Source organism: Taudactylus pleione, unplaced genomic scaffold (assembly GCF_031769625.1).
Source record: "Taudactylus pleione unplaced genomic scaffold, aTauple2 ptg000109l, whole genome shotgun sequence".
Taxonomy (NCBI): domain Eukaryota; kingdom Metazoa; phylum Chordata; class Amphibia; order Anura; family Myobatrachidae; genus Taudactylus; species Taudactylus pleione.
In genome coordinates, this window is record NW_028284511.1 from 6,032,707 (window position 1) to 6,051,751 (window position 19,045).

The 19,045-nt window shown below is 45.7% G+C and overlaps 1 protein-coding gene across 2 annotated transcripts in view; it reads left to right on the forward strand.

Annotated features, from left to right (window-relative positions):
* The window catches only part of CHID1 (chitinase domain containing 1), a 580,147-nt gene that overhangs the window by 58,839 nt on the left and 502,263 nt on the right, over positions 1-19,045 (forward strand). For both annotated transcript variants that reach the window (XM_088471050.1, XM_088471051.1), the window contains exon 7: positions 7,653-7,714. In XM_088471050.1, coding sequence (XP_088327176.1) covers positions 7,653-7,714 — 62 coding nt within the window. The remainder of the gene's footprint in view (positions 1-7,652; positions 7,715-19,045) is intronic.

Below are 19,045 nucleotides of genomic sequence, written 5' to 3' on the forward strand. Positions count from 1 at the left end.
TGTGCCCTCAGGTTCCGGTCGGCCGGGGGAGCGGGGCCCGGTGGACGGGTCGGGGGGTGGGTCCCGTCCCCCTCCTCGCGGCTGCCGCTGTGTGGGTAGGGCGGTCTGCCGACCACCTGTACACACCTGCCGATGGACAGATATGTCTGCATACATATCTGTCCATCGGCTGTGCAGCATAGCCAATGCAATATGTCGGTGAACGATGACGTTCACCGACATATCGCGGGTACACACTGGCCGACAGATACATTGGCCGATCAATTGATCGGCCAATATATCTGCTGCCTGTCAGTGTGTACCCAGCATTAGACAGCATTAAACAATTGTTTTTTTTGTCTTTCTTACCAAATAAAATGTAATTAATTAAAGGCACTGGGTCCTATAGCTTTGCATGTGTATGTGTGTGTATAAATACATATATATGTATATATAATATATATATATATATATATAATTATCTATCTGGTATAGCTAGAAGTGATATGCTTGTACTATAACACAATAATTGGAGATGGGGTTGTGTGTCCCTATAGTCAAGTCCCTGTTTTATTTTACCTGGACGAGAGAGGTTTTACCTACTGTATTCCTCTGCACAGTTTACATCTTTACTCGATATCTGGCCTGGATTATACAGGTTTTTTGAGTGCTTATCCCTGCTTCTTTACTGAGATTGTGTATTTATCATGTTGAATAGTATCTCTCTTTTGAAGCGCCCATTGGTTAACACACACTGGTCACGTGCGCAGGGGTTTGCGTGCCTCTATGATGCGACAAAAGTGACGTGTCTTCAGTTGACTATATGAGTTGGAGATGTAGGTTATCGGTAAGTCACGTTTTTTTTTTTTACACGTGAAGGTTGGCACTCTGGAAAAGAAACTGTATGCCGGGGTGCACTCCTATTTTAGCAGAAGCAAATAGGTACAGAATTCTGTAGATAGAAAGAAGCATCAGTCCACATACTTTTAAATTAGTGTAAATATGTACCATGAGGAAAAGACCCATAGAGGTCTTGAAATATCAGTAATTATTAATACAGTTTTAAACTATTTTAAAAGTCTGTGGAGTGCAGCTTTTTCCTTTCTACAGGATACCTATATGCTATATATAATAATATTTACCACCTAATTGTACTGTAATTATCTCTCTAGTGATTGATGACGCATGATTTTAATTTTAGACTTTAGCCCCCCCCCCCCGTCTTAAATTCCCTGAGCCTTAATCCAGCTCTGGTTTTAAGAGCCCCAAATACTTTGCTCTTTGCCACTAATAGACTTCTAAGGGTAAATTTACAAACCGTTGGTTTAGGATCTAAACCACAATAGGAGATTACCAATGGACACTTACAGAGTGTAGCTGTCTAAAATCCTACTCTATAATTTGTTGTGTTTTAGCTTCAATTGAAACCTGTCATCAGTGAAAGTTATTGCTACTCTAAATGTTGTCGGTTTTGATCTTTCAGTTCAAAACCGATGGCAAATGAAAAGTGAAAAAACCTGGACCTCTCAGCCTGGGCTGGTATTGGAAAATCGGGAGAGGAAACAGCGAGTCCCCCTGCCATCACATTAACCAGCCCCAAACTGGTCAGCCTAGGGCTGGAATTACTCAGAAAATTAGGTCCCCCCTCCCAAGGAACTACTAGCGATATTCTCTGCACCCCTGGTGTTGGTGGGTGTGCAATTATTGGTAAAAATAAGTAAATAATATTGTTCGTTACAGGTGGACTACAAATCCCTGCACATATTTTTTTTTTAATCTTAACTCTTTCTTAGCTTTTGAACCTTACAAAGCCTGCACAGCTTGTACTGATCAGTCCATGCTTCTCCCAAACTCACCTGCCTCGGGTAGGTTTATTGTTCAGGTATCAATCCCATCATTATGCGGTTGTCTGTCTTTTGGTCAGTTATAAAATCAACTATTCGTCAATCTTTGGATCCTATTCTTTGCTCTGTTGAAAAATCAATTTTTGGTCCGAAGAGCTAAACTATTCTAAAGTCAGCTTTTTGTCCTTTTTTCATCAGTTTTGAATTTAGTAAATTGTCTGTTTGCAAAACCAAGAGAAAATGTCCGAAAACTGAAAAACGACTTTTAGAAATAACCCCCCTTTACTGTTGTCCAGTATTCGTTTGCAATTTTTGGGAGTAAATGCTGATTTCCCCATTTTCTCCACACTGCAGCTATTACAAACCAGAATTACCAAGCGACAATCCGGATAAGCCTTTTACATTTGAATTATGTGTTAAGCGGGAGTGCGTAAAGTCAAGCCGTGGTAAGCAAAGATTTTACCACGGCCACTTGAATTCCTTACTAAATCTAATGCTGACTTCATTAAAAGCTGAAAAAAAATTTTTTAGACCTAGAACCTTCACTAGTAAAGAGGTTTCTATTGAGCTAATTATAATTACATTTAAATATTACCTTCATTGACGTTCTGAAAGGTAAACTTCTCTTCACAAGCTCTAGAAGCATTAATTTTTCCATCGCAAACCTTGTAAAGATCCTAATTTTTTATGTAATTATCACCTTATCTTGTTCTCCTGTGATTCATCTTATATATAAAATTATTTGATTTGTTTGTCCAGTTATGCATTCGGACACCCCTGTACCGATTGTGATGAAACCAACGAAAGTTGGTCCATTTGGATCTTGGCCAGGTTTTAGGGGGGTTAGAGTAACGGTCGGACCTCTTGTTGGTGTACGCTGGGCAGAAGGGAACATTGGGCAGAACTTTGACCTGAGGAGCCTATTCTGGCCCTTTGGATGAAAACTTCACAGAGATGTGGAAATTGGTCTGGGATGCCTAATGGAGTGGTTAGGGTCCCAGTCGCATCTCACGGTGGAGTGCGCCGAGCAGAACTTTCACCCAGTGAGCCTGTTCTGGGCCTTCCACTGGATGGATTAGGACGACATCATATAATTTTCAAGAAAACTTCACAACTGGTAACATTGGATCCCAGAAGACATATTAGGGGGTTGAGGTGCCGGTTGGAACTTCCGTTGGTGTACACTGGGCAGAACTTTGACCCGAGAAGCCTGTTCCAGGCCTTCCACTGGATAGATTTGGATGAAAACTTCACAGATGGGTGGCATTTGGTTTTGGATGCCTATTGGAGTGGTTGGTATAGCGGTGAAGCACATTGCATATTAGAATGGGCATATTAACAAGTTGTACTGTTTAACTTGTATGTAATATCTATGTATTTTCTGTAGGAATAATGTCTTTTCTAACCGTATCACAAATGGCCAGCCTGTAAAGGTGCCTACACACTTGGCGATGTGCTCCCGATCCGACATTGTGTCCGATTTCCCCTTTAACTCTCCCCAGCAGTTCCCCGGGAAGTCGTGGGCATGATCTGGTGTTAAAAACTGTCCAATGTGACAAACGATCTATCGGGCCTCCTAACTACTCCAGTGCATCGTGACTGAGATTGTCTGAAGATGCGATGTACGACCTGCGGGAATGCGCATCGTGATCGTTAGTGGACACTCATGATTTTGGCATATTTCACACGATTAGTCGTCACGAAGCGTCGGAATTGGGCAATCGTGTAAAATATCGCTAAGTGTGTAGGCACCTTAAGTAACTGCTGGGGAGGTATGTGGCTGGATTGAACAGCAGCCCATAACGCCACCAGAATTGAACCTTTAGGTAGCCACTATTCTAGTGTCTATCAAAGGGTGGAGGTGTAATGATGGGGACCCACTCACGCCTAAAATATGAACTGCAAGGATGATTAATGTATCAAATAACTGCTCAGGAGGTATGTTATCTGGAACGAGCAGCCAGACACTTGCATGTACAAATTGTTTATTCTGTTTTGAGATTCTGTTCAAAGGCAAGGATATTCCCTGCTGAGAGGCCTTTGCTAAAACAGTCGTTAAGAGCCCTGTGTTCAGTTTGGGAACAGTGGGCCTGATTCAGAGACGGGACTAATCCGATCGCAACTGAGTTTCCGTACGCAACACAGTTGCAAAAATATGCTAATGTTAGCAAAGATCACCCGAGCATAAAGACGCCCACTTCTGCCTTCTCACCTGCGTGCGAGTACGCATACCTACATAAACATCGGTACAATCGAATGTCGGCCATTTTATACTTGTGGCAAGTCTGATCTGACACAGACCAGGGAGCTCTTCTGCCACGCAGAGCTGCATATGCAATTGTAGTGGCTAATTTATGCATACCCACATCACGGTGTTCAAACGGCCAGGTGCACTTGCGTTTCGCAAACCACCCCCAAACGGTCACTTCCTGTCAATTAATCTGCAATGGACCTCCGTGGTCTGCGTGTACGCATGGCGATCTCACTGCTGCCTTCGTGCACTGCGATGCATGTGCAATGGCAAACAATCGCTCGATCTGAGTGCGATTTGCAGTTGCGTTCATCTCTGAATGCGGCCCTGTGATCAAAAAATAGTTGTTTACAAAGGGAGACACTCGGTCTCAGTAGGTGTGAATTTCTTCACTTAGTTGCTGGGCACGTTTATGGACCTTGGCCGGCTTCCCAAACTTCAAAGCCAGCTGGACAGTCCACTGTGAGCTGAAAAGGGTTAAAATCACCCCCAGGGAGGGGGTTGCCTAGAAAAGCAGGCATAAATATGTGAGTCAACCCAGGCCCATTGTTCATTCTGCATGAGGCCATTAAAGGATACAGATGATCCCTAATTCGTCACTGGGAAGGCCTCATCCCAGAACCATTTAATCCAACGTGATCCGAGTGGTTTGTTTCTCCAATTTATTTTCTTTTATTTTCTGGAAATTGTAAGTAACAGTGTGATTCTTTTTAACATTATTATATTCTTTGTAACTTTTTGTACATAAGCTTTGAAGATATTCTTGAATTAAACATTAATTCTAGTTCTGGATCTGTGTTTTTATGACTCAAGGCCTCATATGGCTCATGTTACCTATTTTTAAAAAGTGTGCATAATTGTATGGCAGGTAAGGGCAAAGACTTACTTTGTGTTTTAACACTAAAATACCTCTTTGCTGGTGGCACTTACCACGTTTAGTTAACCACACGTGCTGAGGTAACCTGTAAAAGTCACGGGCGGCTATTCACAGATTGCCGTATCTGGAGGGTCGGCACGCAGGACCGTGACAGTTGGAGTCCTGGACAGACCTTATGGTGGAGAACTTTGACCTAGGGAGCCTGTTCTGGGCCTTCCACTGGATGGATTAGGGCAACATCACATACTAAAACTTAATAATTTGAGATTTAAACCCAGGCAACTCCGGGTACTTCAGCTAGTTCAAAATAAAGACAAGCTACCGATAATGCTCAGTGGACTATTGAGCTTATTCAATGTTATAAGAAGATTTCTTCAAATGTATTAAGACCCTTGATTAGATTGGAGTTACATGGTTTAAGGGCCCCATACATCAGGCAGCTGTTTCCCCGATCTGACCACCACCGCCGATCTGCCAGTCGGAAATGCTGATCGTGGCCATCAATGATTGCCGATTTGTCGGGGAAATTCTTCATGTTAAAAATCCCTAATTTGGGGTCATGAGGTAGGTGAGACAGGGGGACATAAGGCTGAAGAGAGACACAGGAGAGGCTTGAGGCTGCATAGAACATTAAGGGATGGGGCTGGAGAGAAAATCTGGTATAGAAAGACTTGGACCATGGTAGATCTCTCTGCAATATACATCTTATCCTGGCAGCTTCAAAAGGACCTTTAATCTGTGGTTGTGCTAAAGTTGTGGGAAGAGCCCAGTTTCTTTGCTTAACTGATTTCGGTATTTTGAACGTAACTGCATACTGCCATGCCATTTTCACCGATATAGCCCACATCACGGGTTACGAGGCCGGATGACCCACTTCACTTCCCCACCTCAATTTTGGTTGTGGATTGAAAGATCTACAGTAAAAAGCTAGACAATGTCTAGATAGACACCAGGGGGTAAATTTACTAAGATGGGAGTTCTAAGAAGAAGTGATGTTGCCCATAGCAACCAGTCAGATTCCAGGTATTATCTTCTAGAAGGTGCTAGATAAATGAGAAGTAGAATCTGATTGGTTGCTTTGGGCAACATCACTTCTTAGATAGAACTCCCATCTTAGAAAATTTTCCCCGCGATGTTAGACAGTCAATAGGTCGACAGGGGCTAAATGTCTACATGTAAGAAGGTCGACAGGAACAAATGGTCGACCGGGTCAAAAGGTCAACATGAAAATGGTCGACACATGTTTTGTTTTGTTTTTTCTAACCCTAATCTTCACCCTAACCCTCCCTTTGGTGCTTAACCCTAACCCTCCCTGCTGGTGCCTAACCCTAACCGTCAGGGTAGGTGCCTGACCCTAACCATCTCTTCTAGTGCCTAACCCTAACCATCTGGTAAGTGCCTAACCCTAGCCTTCCCTCCTGGTGCCTAACCCAACCGTCTGGGTAAGTGCCTAACCCTCCAGTAAGTGCCTAACCTTAAACCTAACCCTAAGAAAAAAACAACAACACGTGTCGACCATTTATGTGTTGACCATTTTCATGTTGACCTTTTGACCATGTCAACCATTTGTACCTGTCGACTTTCTTAAATGCTGACCTTTAGTGTGTCGACCTTTTGTCCTTGTCGACCTAATGACTGTCTTACATCTGGTGTCTATCTAGACATTGTGTACCTTTTTACTGTAGATCTTTAGACCGGATCCCCTCAACTTTGTAGTTGGGTGGTATAAGAGAGATGCCTTCATTGTGGATAGAAGATATTGTCACAACAGTAAAACTATGGGTGATTAATGGTACAGTTGTCTTTGAATTGTTTTTTTTTTATTTATTACCAGTTATTTATATAGCGCACACATATTCCGCAGCGCTTTACAGAGAATATTTGGCCATTCACATCCGTCCCTGCCCCAGTGGAGCTTACAATCTATATACACACACATGGTTAATTGTTTTGCTAGGAGCCAATTAACTTACAAGTATATTTTTGGAGTGAATGCAAGTGGGGCATCATTGGTGTCTACAGCTTGTGTGTCATGGCTCACACAAACCTATCCGAACAACCAGATTTCCCCGTCTTTGCCCCTAACTGCCCCCTTCCAGATGTTTCCTTCAACTCCCACTGTATCCCTTTCCCTTGGCTAATTGTCTTTTGTTTTGTTTTTTCTTCCTACGTATATTGACAATAAATGAATAATTACAAATAAAATCCTAAATCCTCCAAACTGAAATTCCCAGGTACGATTGAAGGTAAAATGCATTATGTAGTGTTCACCTGGCTCTCCACTACATAAGCTAGTCTCACATTCCTAATACCGTGTTCTGTTGGGATCTGATAAATATAGAAATGGCGCGGCTGGTATAGTGTGTGACCGAGCAAGTCCATACTTAATTGTTCCTGTAGAAATGTCCAGCTCTGGTAATCCTCTAGAGCAAGAAATTGTCACTGTGAGTTTGATTCATAATAATACAAATTTCCAGTGTGGTAGATTATTCTCTCTTTTTGTCCACTGAGAATTTCTGCAGCCATGGAAGCACACCGCATGACCAGGTTTCTCTTACATTATAAAGAATATCCGTTGTCCCATACAGGGCAGAGTAGGACATACTGTATATACATGTGTGGTAGATGAGATTCTTTTATAGTTTTTTCATGATATATTTTTAAGAGTTAAGGTGACAGGTGCTTCTTTTAATATTTGTAGGATGAACAATTTGATGGTTTTGTGGTGGAAGTTTGGAGCCAGTTGGGTGGACAGAAGCGACAGTAAGTAAAACTCTTCAAAAATATTTCTTACATTCAGTACAGACCATTGCAGATGGTACAAGACAGGATGCCTCTTTGTTTTACCATGAATATTCCCCTCAGTGCTCACAGTTTTTAACAGTGTCATCAAGACTGTGTATACTGTCCTATATATTTGCTTATGCACAGCTTTGAGAAGTGTATAATAAAATAGAATAAAAGTCTACATTTGACCTATTTATTTATGGAATTAGTTTTCTTATGGTTTGTTAGAGGAAGAATTATAGTTATTTTAGCAAGTTATAGCCTATTGAGCAGGGATGTAACTAGGACTTTGTAGTCCCCATAGCAACATTTTGAAGGGCACCTTGACCCAATGTTTCTAGGGAGATGCCTCTCTTTGTAGCAGTTTATTTTATACCCCATTGCAGTGTCCTGGTTAATTTTATGCCCTGTAGTAGTGCTCTAGTTCTTGTTATGCCTCATAGTAGTGGCCCCAGTTCACATTTTGCCACATTTTTGTACCCCTAGTTCACATTATGCCACAGTGTAGTCCTCCTGGTAAGTCACTCTATGCAACACTGTAATGTGTTGCCCTCAGTCAGCGATTGCCCTACCTTTCAGCTCTGGTATTGTTCTTTGGCAGGCAGCCTGTCTGTCAGTATGTCACATGTGTGTCACTGCCAGAGCTATCACATTTACAGGGGTATTCAATTTGGAGCGAAAAGTCCATGCTGGACTTTTCGCTCCACATCGCTGATTTTCCTGGGATAAAGTATCGGTTGCGTGCTCACTTTATCCCCGTATTCAATTAAAAAGCTACGAAAACGGGAGCCGACGAAATAGGATTGGCGAAAAAAAATGGGATTTACCTGGAATAAATTGTAGGACCCCCCTAAAGCTGTCAAAACATGGGGGATCACTATGGCTACCCCCGTTTTAGCCTGCGGCAGGTGTTTTTTATTTCCGACATTGAAGAAGTAATGCAGAAGAGCACTTAGGTTATTTTTTTCGTTTTTTTAAGTGGTCCTATCAAATTTGGGGTACATGAAAATGGGTACTAGCATATTTTTATGTCCCTAAAGTAATTTTTTTAAAATTCTGCAAAAATGCACCTGCCGCTAATAGCCTATTCTAGAAAACATCTGCCGCATACTTGCAGAATAGCCCTGAACCTATTTCCCTATTTTTAAACACTTTTTTTCCATTTTTTTTTTTTTCTTCACCCCAATTTTTAAATAATTTTTTTTGGGTGTCCCTAATTTTTTTTTTTACTTTTTTTGACACAGTTTATGTTTAAATGACATTCCCAGGGTTGCAGGCTATTTTTTTTAAGCCTGCACCCCTAAACCCCAATTCTGCACTCTTTTTCGCCACCGATTCAGTGGTGAAAAGTTATCCCCGTTTTTTTTTTCAAAGTCTTTTTGGACCTGCGAAAAGTCTTTGAAATTTGAATACGGGGATAATTGAAATCGGTGAAAATGACGTGATTTTGAAATTTTCGCTCCTAATTGAATATCCCTGTTCGGCCGGGACCGGTCCCCAGTACATCCGGACAGCCCCAGCCTCACACCAACTTCCACCTTTCCACACCAACAATCCACACCCTTCCTCCTTAATTAAAATAAATAGAATATATATAAATAAAACATTCACCCAGCCGACAGAGCAATCTGTTCCTAGCTGCTGTAGCCGTTCTGATAGCTACTGCTGTGCCACTTTGTTAAATCTTCATTTAAAATATCCTTGATGTGCTGAACAATCAAGTTGATGGCAACCAGGTTGTTAGAGTTTCTGGGAATGATAACATCAGCATATTTCTTGGTAGGCAGACAGAATTCCTCACAGGCTGGCTTCACATATGTGATGAACGTGCTCTAAATCATGACCTTGTTCTTTAATGTCTCTTGGCTCTCTTTTCGATAACCGTGTGTCTGCTTCTACATTCAATGTTCACATTTGGCACTGATGACGGTATGAGGCATGAGCCTGGCAATGCATGGGTTTTTTCCTGTACCTCTTGTATCCCCAGTCCTGAGAGCTCACAATTTATCTCTAGTATTCGTTACTTCTCTATTCCATCTATCCCTACACCCACACCAACTCTCTCTTGTCTCTCTCACTATTTCTCTCTGCCTCTCTTTTTTCAGTGTCCCATCTCTTTCTCTCCCTCCCCTCATTCTCTCTTATTTTTTTCCCTGTCTCTTAGAAAAGAGGGTGACGCTAGGTATGACTGTTTGTGACTCTGGGTGCGTCTTTATGTGAATGTGTGTATTTCATGTCTTTTGTATATATGTACTTTTAGTTTAAATAAATGTACAGTTTACCTGACCGTGCAGTAGATGTCATTTATTGATCCTGCATGCCCACACACTCAGGGCCTGATTCAGAGCCGGACGCTCTGACCAGAGCACTCCCTCTGAATCAGGGCCCTCCTACCTAAACTTGGAGCAGCCTCTTGGACACTCGCATAGCTGTGGGTTACCACCCACAGCTTATGCGAGCGTCCATGATGATGGCCGCGATGGTCAAGACCATCGCGACCATCGGGCTTGCGACGAGACCCTGCGGTAGGATCTCTCTGCCGCAAGCCCTGGAGTGATTTTGGCTCTATCAGAGCCAAAATCACTCCCACTGACATCACTAGTGATGTCAGTGGGGCCGGACCCAGACGGTAGGCGTTCCCACGGGAACGCCTCCGTCTGGCAGCCACGCCCCCGGCACGCCCACCAAAGGGGGCGTGCTGTCAATCAACATCGACAGCACGCCCCCTTTGGTGCGAGACCCCGAGCGACGGCTACCCCGTCGCTCGCCGGGTCTCGCGCATGCGCACGACGGAGCACCCTCCGTCGTGCGCATGTGCATTTGGGTACCATCGACCCGCTTGCGAGCGTCCTGCGCTCGCGAGCGGGTCTGAATGAGACCCTCACTCACTTACCATAGAGTTTTACATACAGTGCGCCAAGGGTGTAACACAACAGCTTGACAAGGAATGGGAAATCTTTTAAAGTTGACTGCAAAACACATTTTAGCTTAACCTGAAGGAACAGCCCAGCTATATTATCGCTTTCCCATACACTTCATCTGTGTCTGCAACAAGTGTTTCTCTAGGGTCCTGGCAATGTTTGGAGAGGTTACAGTAGATGCAAAGTGGATTGGGCAGAACCATATTCACCTTTTAACTTTACACGAACACAGTCTGTCCTAGAGCGTTTGTTTTGCAGCCAGTGTAGTTGGGCTTCCTTCCAAAAAACATAGCTGAGCGTTCCGAGTCTGAATATATCATTCATTGTTACTAAAGACAGGGATCTCATGAGCATATGAACTAGTGTTTCATAATTGACTGGCCTATAAAGTAAGGGTCCTGTGATTTGCAGTGACCTTTCAGATAACAGGGAAAGTTCTTAAGTCTGTCAGTGAGCTATGAATCCTGCTCCTATCTCAGAAAGTGAGCGCTGTAATGGCAGAAATCCTACATGCCAGACAAACAATGCTCTGTGTTGTCATTACTTGTTTTGATCTCTCCTCGATACAGAACTCTGGTTAATGATTTATGGAGGATTGTTTTCAAGTATATCTCGTTTCTGACACCTTCTCTGTGCCAAGCTCCATCTTTGTAGTTTGAACACTTGTTTCTACCTTTTGTCTAATTCTGAACTTGTTCCCCAAATGTAGTATTTGTTGAATTCTTTCACTTTGTTGCCTTAGATATTGTTGCATGGCTGGATCTGTTCACTGTGTTTAAGTTCTTGTCTACATCTTTACATCTCCACATTTGTAATGTTATCCTGTGGTTTCATTGCCGCCTCTTCTGGGCTTGTTATTAGGCATTGTAGTGCACCACTGTTTTGAGGACAGCATTGAAACTGTTTTACACTGAATTTATACATTTTGTTTTCATTTTATTTGTTTTGTTATTTGTACTTTGCCAACTATGGGCCTGATTCAGCAAGGATCGCTAAAGCGTACACAGACGTTCGATGATTGCGTACTGCGCATGTGCAAATGCCTCACTGCGACCGGGACTGCGATCGCAGTGAGTACGCAAACCCATCACAGAGTGATTGACAGGAAGTACCATTTGGGGGTGGTGACGGGGAGGTGGTCAGAGAAATGCAGGCGTGCCAGTGCGTTTGAACGCAGCTGCAGGGGCGTGCATAAATTAGCCACTGCGATGGCATACGCAGCTTCAGCTCTCACTGTGTGCAACGGGGTTAGCAATCATAGGTTAGGTCGGGGCTGCAGTAATTCTGCGTGAGGGGTCGATGGTACTCGATGTTTCCGATGTTTGAGGAGGATTGCATGGTATTACGGATGTGAGAGAGGGGAAGTGGTCGTCTGCATCTTGTCTGTGCGAGGGCTTTGCGATTGCAGGCATTAGCATACTTTCGCAGCAGACCTTCATGCGCGATTGCAGCCGAGATCGCATTAGCGACCCTTGCTGAATCAGGCCCTACATGTTGTGTTTACTCAAAATGCCATGGTCAGTGTCAAATCTAAATTTCCTCTACAATTTTACATTTCGGTACAGTCCAAGTATTGGAACATTCCATTTGGGGTTGCTCGGTGGTTGCAGTTGGCTAGTACCATGGGTTCTGTTATGAACATGGCACTGCTGCTGGGACCAGGACCTGCTTTCATGCTTTCACATATACGTAGTTTTCAAACCCAGGTCACTCTTTGGTTGCTTGTACCTGACAACATACCCGGAAAAATGGGACAAAAATAAACCAGGTCTCAAATCATCCAGAAATGACCCCTTTAATCAAGATGATATCATTTTTTTCCCCACTTAACTCTGGATTATTTTGAGCATATTAGTCTCCTGGAATTATACACCGTAAGATAATATTTTCATGTGTTTGATATCTCAATTGTGTGTAATATGGTGATAATAATGTAAATAGTGAGTAATTCTACTTCAGGGTCCATAGGGTATCCACAGGATACCTTGGGGTATAGGCGATGGCGGCAGACATCCAGGCACCACAGAGTTAAATTTTCAGCCTCCCAGGATGCACTGGGGTCCCTCTCCTATACCCCGCCCCCGAGCCTCAGGCCACTCAGTTTTCGTAGGTGCCTGGCCGGACCAGTTGCACCGTACAGAGGGGGGTCTTTTTAAGGCCCCTGAATATTTCTTCGCAGCTGTGGCTGCACAACTAGAGTGCTCCAGCATAGGACAGTCAGTATTGACGTCCATGCTGTCACTCCTACACCCCGCCGGTACCGATCCGGGGATGCTGGTAGGTAGCTGGGGTCACAGCTAGCGGTGATCCCCGGCTACCTGGACTGTGGCGGATGCACGGGGAACAAGGTAAGCGGCGGGGTCCCGCGGTGGGCACCCGCCGGTAACACAGTCCTGTTTGGTCTCCAGGCAGGGGGCTCCCTGGGGACCGGCTGCGCGTGGGGCCAGGTACTGATCCTGCGCCTTCCACTAGACCACCAGGGACAGCGGGCCGCAGCATGTGCGGTACAGCGCGGCGTCCCAGGGGTTAATAGCACGCCAGAGGAGAACGCCTTCCCTGTCTCACAGCCGGCGTCTCCCCCGCTGCACAGTGCCATTCCACAGCGGTCTGAGCGGGCTGTGTCAGCGCTCCTTCCCCGGGCCCTGCCTTCTCTCTGCTCCTCGGTGGCCATCTTCTCACTACATGTGCTGGGGATGGCAAACGCTGCTGGAAGCTGATACAGATGCCATTGCGGTCCGGGTCCCCCGCATACCTCTCCTTCAATTAAGGTCAGTGTATGCAGCACTGTTTCCTACCAGGCTCTGGTCTGTGTAGTTGATCGCAGTGCTTGTAATGCAGGATGTTATCTGTGCATTGTATGTGACTTAAATGCTAGCGCTGTTTGCCTGTACTTTCATTTCTGACTGTCAGCCTTTTCCTATCCCTGTTCTTCTGCTACAGCCCTTGCGGTGCGGTGTCGCAGGGTGTTTATTACCTCACAGTAAACGTGGTTTTTCTGTGTGGGAGGTCACATACGCTCCGTTCACATTCCTCATGTCGGAAAGTGAACGAGGATATCCTCTTCCAGCTATAATGTACTGATATCATGTGCAGTTAGCGGAGGGATATGTAGACGCTGAGGGTTTATGGAGGGCATGTTGTATTATATATCACGCCCCATTTCTGTCACTGTGCCTGCACAAAAAAAAAAAAAGGGGACCGCCCTCAGCTGGCTAAGATGCTTACAGCCTTTGTGGGCAACGCCCCCTGCATTTCCCCATAGGGGTTATCACAGCCTGTGGTGGTCTCATCACATGCAAGGGTCCCTGGACAGTTGATGGTACCCCAGTGTATCCTGTTTTTCGCCCCCCCAGGTCTCGCAGGAGCCTGTGTGGGTGAATTTATTGTCCAAATGGTATAGCACCTGATGGACGTTTTACAGGGGGAGTCACCATTTCGGCCTTCTAAGCGGCCTTTCGGGTCTCAGATGGGTAAAGACATGACGTCTGATGACGGTGACATTATTGACTTTTTCAGACACGAGCCCCTTAGTGCAAAGGAGGCGTAGTCTGGGTCTAAAGTCTATATACCTGGCCTTCTACGGGCAGTCCGTGCGGCTTTGGTTATTACATATCCCCCGTGGCTAAATCCAAATATGCCTTCTTTAAGGATAAGGGTGTTGCCACTGTAATTCCTCTATCTGGTCAGGTGGATCATTTAGAGGAGGCGTGGAAAATCCGGGTAAGCGGTTCCAGCCTCAAAAAACGGTTGACCTTTTGCATACCCCTTTTGTGGATAATTACATTTCCGAATGGGAGTTACCTTTACGGGTAGATTCTCATGTTACACGCCTAGTGAGGAGTGCTACGTTGCCCATGCCCTCCAGGTCCTCTTTGAAGGAGGTTCCAGATTGCAAGGTGCAAATATATCTAAAATCCAATATTCCCTTGCTGGAGGGGCTTCCAGGCCGGCTATGGCCGTGTGCTGGGGGGCCACAGCCATGGAACACTGAGTAGGTAACTGGATCTCTGCACACTGACTCTCCAGCAGAGCAGGTGAATAGTGGCAAATTCTCAGGGACTTTGCCACGTTCATAATGAGACGGTCTTACATATAGCCTACTCCTTTCCAGAATCTCCTCGGCAGCAGTAGCGGCTTGCCGCTCCCTGTGGTTGCGCTCTTGGAAAGCGGACGCAGTTTCCATTTGGAATGCTTTGCCTTTTACGGGACAAGTCCTGTTTGGCCCTCGTCTGGACGCAATTGTGGCCCTGCAGGCAGCAGCTACGTCTGCGTGTCTGCCATCGGCTACAGTCCCATCAGGGTCTGGGGCTTTGTCTTTTCGGCCCTGTGAGGCCAGGGTAAGTCTAAAATACAGCTTTCCAAGACAGTCAGTAGCCAGGAAATATGCTCAGCCATAAGAACAGGCTTGGAGTACAAGACGTCCTACTCCCAAGTTGGACTATAAGCCTTCAGCCTCATGGGACGGGCCTCTTCTCGGGAGCCACCAGAGTTGGAGGCCGGCTTCTCCAGTTCGCCCAGTGCTGGTGTCTGACCACCACGGACACTGGGGTAAGAGAAGTATTTTCTTGAAGGTATGTCCTCTCCTCCCGGTAAAAGCCTCCCAGACGGTTTTTCGTTACAGGTCTTCTGTCAATTCAGGACAAGGCCCTGTAATTTTTGAGGGTGTTACACTCTATGCTCCAGGCAGGAGTTATAGTACCTATTCCGTTGCCCCAAAGGGGAACGAGGTATTACTCCATCCTCTTTCTGGTACAGACACCCAATGGGTCTTACCAGGACATTCTCAACCTCGAATCCTTCAACAAATTCTTAAGGGTTCCTCGGTTCGGGAGGGGGACCCTGCATTCCATCAATGGAGCCTGGGAATTTTGTGGTGACTACCTGAATATCCCTCTTTTCTTAGCACACCAGTGTTTTCCTCAGGTTTGCAGTGGTCGATAAGCATTTCCAGTTTCTGGCATTGCCCCTTGGTCTGGCCTCCGCGCCTCACGGTTTACCAGGGTCATGGTAGTTATGGCAGCCCACCTGCGGATGCAGGGGGTCTGCTTGTTACCCTATCCGAGTGACCTCCTGTTGTTACCACGGTCTCCAGAGATACTTCAGTGCCATATGCAACGGACAATATCTGTGTTGCTACGTTAGGGCTGACTGATAACCTGGAAATGGTCCTCTCTGATTCTTCACAGAGGATGCTCCATATCCCAACATCTGAGGATCTTTGTGATTGAGGAAAAGATCTCTGCATTACAGGCAAAGGTACGCAGTTGCCTGCAGAGTCGCCAAGTGTCTATTCACTTGGCAATGTGGTTCCTGGGTTCCAGGATGTCGCTGTTCGACATGGTGGAGAGTACCCAGCTTCACTCTAAAGAACTTGCTCCTCTCCGGAAGGGATGGGTTGCCCCATAGGATAAAGTCAATAGGCTTTCCCCGGAGGTTTGTCTCTCTCTGGCCTGGTGGCTGCAGAAAGCTCACCTAAACAAGGGGCACCCCCTTTGGGATTGCGGACAGAGTCCTTCTGACGACGGACGCCAGTATCCGTGGCTGGGAAGCAGTGACGGGTCCACACTTGTTCCAGGGCAGGTGGACACCAGTAGTTTTTGCGCTTCCCATAAACATCTGAGAACTCTGAGCAGTATTCAAGGTTCTCCAGCATGCAGGACAGGTCCTACACGGAAGTACCGTGCAGGTACAGTCTGACAACACCATCATGATGGCTTATGTAAACCACCTAGGAGGTTCCCGAAGTCAGGCGACACTAACAGTGGTGTCCCGAATTCTGGCTTGGGTGGAAGGCTATATCCCTGCCGTCATCGGCAGTGTTCATTCAGGAATCCTCAGATGGAAAGCAGGCTTTCTCAGCCGTCAAGACGTGCATTCAGGGAAATGTCCTCTTTATCAGGAGGTGTTCAATCTTCTGGTGAACAAGTGGAGCCTTTCAGAGATGACTCTTCTGATAGACGTAGGTAGGTCCAGTGGACCTTCCAAGTTGTGTACCTCGTCCCTCCGTTATCCCTTCTTCCTCCAGTAATAGCAAGAAGGAGGCACGCTCCTGCTGATAGCTCCAGCGTAGGCCAGATGGCACTATTACTCAGATCTTCGGAGCCTCTCAGTTAACACTCCGAAGCTGTTGCCTCTACGCCTGGACCTGTTGTCTCAGGATCCTGGCTGATACCCAGACCTGGGTTGTCTGTCCTTGACGGTGTGGCGGTGGAGACTGCCCTCTTAAGGTCTAGGAGTTTTTCCAGCTCTATAGTTAACAGGGGCTCTGTCCATGCTAAGAGCTCGGAAGTTTTTATCTGCAAGAATTTACCATTGGGTATGGTATACTTTCTTTCAGGTGTCGCCCTAGAGGCTAGGCTCCTCGGGTATTCCGGATATCCAGAGGTTGGCTTTCCTACAGGTGGGCTTAGATAACGGTCTTCGCCTTGCTTACCTGAAGGTGCAGGTTTCTGCCCTGTTAGTATGGTTTCAGTGTAGGATTGCTACTCTTCCTGATGTCCGCACCTTTGTGCAGGGTGTACGTTATATTCAGCATCCCTTTGTTCCACCTGTGGCTCCTTGGGATTTGGCTGTCATCCTTAGGGCTCTCTGAGGACAGCCATTTGATCCACTGGGCTCAGTGGATTTCAAATGGCTTACGGCTAGGACTGTATTCCTTCTGGCTCTTCATTTGGCCAGTAGGATCTCAGAATGGGAGGCTCTGTCATGTAGACCTCCCTTTTTCTCATCTTTCCTAGGAACAGGGCAGTGCTTGCCTTTACTTCCCCAGTCCTGTTCTGCTGGTGAGGCCTATTTGGCTGTGGTACGGGCGCTAAGAATTTAAGTTGACCGTACCAGTCCATTTAGGACATCAGACTCTCGGTTTTGTCCTTTCTGGTTTCCATAAAAAGGGTTAGCCTGCCACTACGCTAACTTTGGCAGGATGGATTCACAGGTCTTCCTGTTCCATCCTCTTTTAAAGCTCTTCCACTAGGTCTGTGGGTCCTTCGTGGGCAGCTCGACGTGGCGCCTCAGCGGTGATTGGCAGCCATGTGGTCATCTGTCCATATTTTTGTAAGGTATTATGCTTTTGATACCTTCGCCTCTCAGGATGCTTCCTTTCGGCGGCGGATTCTCCTTACAGCACAGGAGCGTCCCCACCCTTAAAGGATACTGCTTTGGGACATCCCCAAGGTATCCTGTGGATACCCTATGGACCCTGAAGTAGAAAATATGAGATATGGTAAGAACTTACCTTTGTTATCTCTATTTCTACGAAGTCCATAGGGTTCCACAGGACTCCCGCCCTGTCGCACCTGTACTGCAGATGGGCTTTGATCTGGTCACCGGTTTCTCCGTCTCCTTCTGGTGAGAATGTGATTCTTGTGTGTTCCAGACTGTCTTCTCTCTCTCTCTTTTTTGCTCCTGCTCCGGCCTATGGCTTGTTACGAAACTGAGTGGCCTGAGGCTCGGGGGCGGGGTATAGGAGAGGGACCCCAGTGCATCCTGGGAGGCTGAAAATGTAACTCTGTGGTGCCTGGATGTCTGCCGCCATCGCCTATACCCCAAGGTATCCCGTGGAACCCTATGGACTTCGTAGAAATAGAGATAACAAGGGTAAGTTCTTACCATATCTCATATTTTTTCTGTTCTGATGATAGTTGGAAAAGAGAATGCTTTAAGGTGTTATCTGTGCCAAACAAACTGCTACTAATCTGTTTCTACTCTGCCCTCATCATATTACTAAGAGGGTGTTTGTAGCTGGCTGGCCACCTTTTCTGCAATGCATAGGGATGAAACTGTGTGTGTGTGTGTGTGTGTGTGTGTGTGTGTGTGTGTGTGTGTGTGTGTGTGTGTGTGTGTGTGTGTGTGTGTGTGTGTATATGTAGTCAAGCGAAAGAGCCAATAGCAGGCAGGCGCGTTGGCAAAATATGGGGCGTGGACTAGCTATCACAAGGCCACGCCCCATTGTTGTGCGCACGCCTTTGGTATGACATTTGCAAGAGCATGACCTTGTGTCACACCCCTGTTTTTAGTCATCCTGGGGGCGAGCCCAAGACATTGAAAATACACATTTTACGTAATCTTACCAATATACATTTTTCACTGTTGAAGTGAAAGAAAAAGCCAGGGCAATATAGAAAACATTGAAATAGCCACGTTCACATAAAATACTCAGAAACAAGCCAGATCCACATATATATATATATATATATATATATATATATATATATATATATTGAAATACAGAACCACATAAAATACATTGAGAATGCCAGTGCCCATTATGCTGTGCCCCCTGTAGTTGTGCCCCATATGCAGTGACCACCTGTAGTTGCGCCCATTAAGCAATGGCCGCAATAGTTGTGGCCCTTATGCAATACCCCCTGTAGCTGTGCCCCTTATG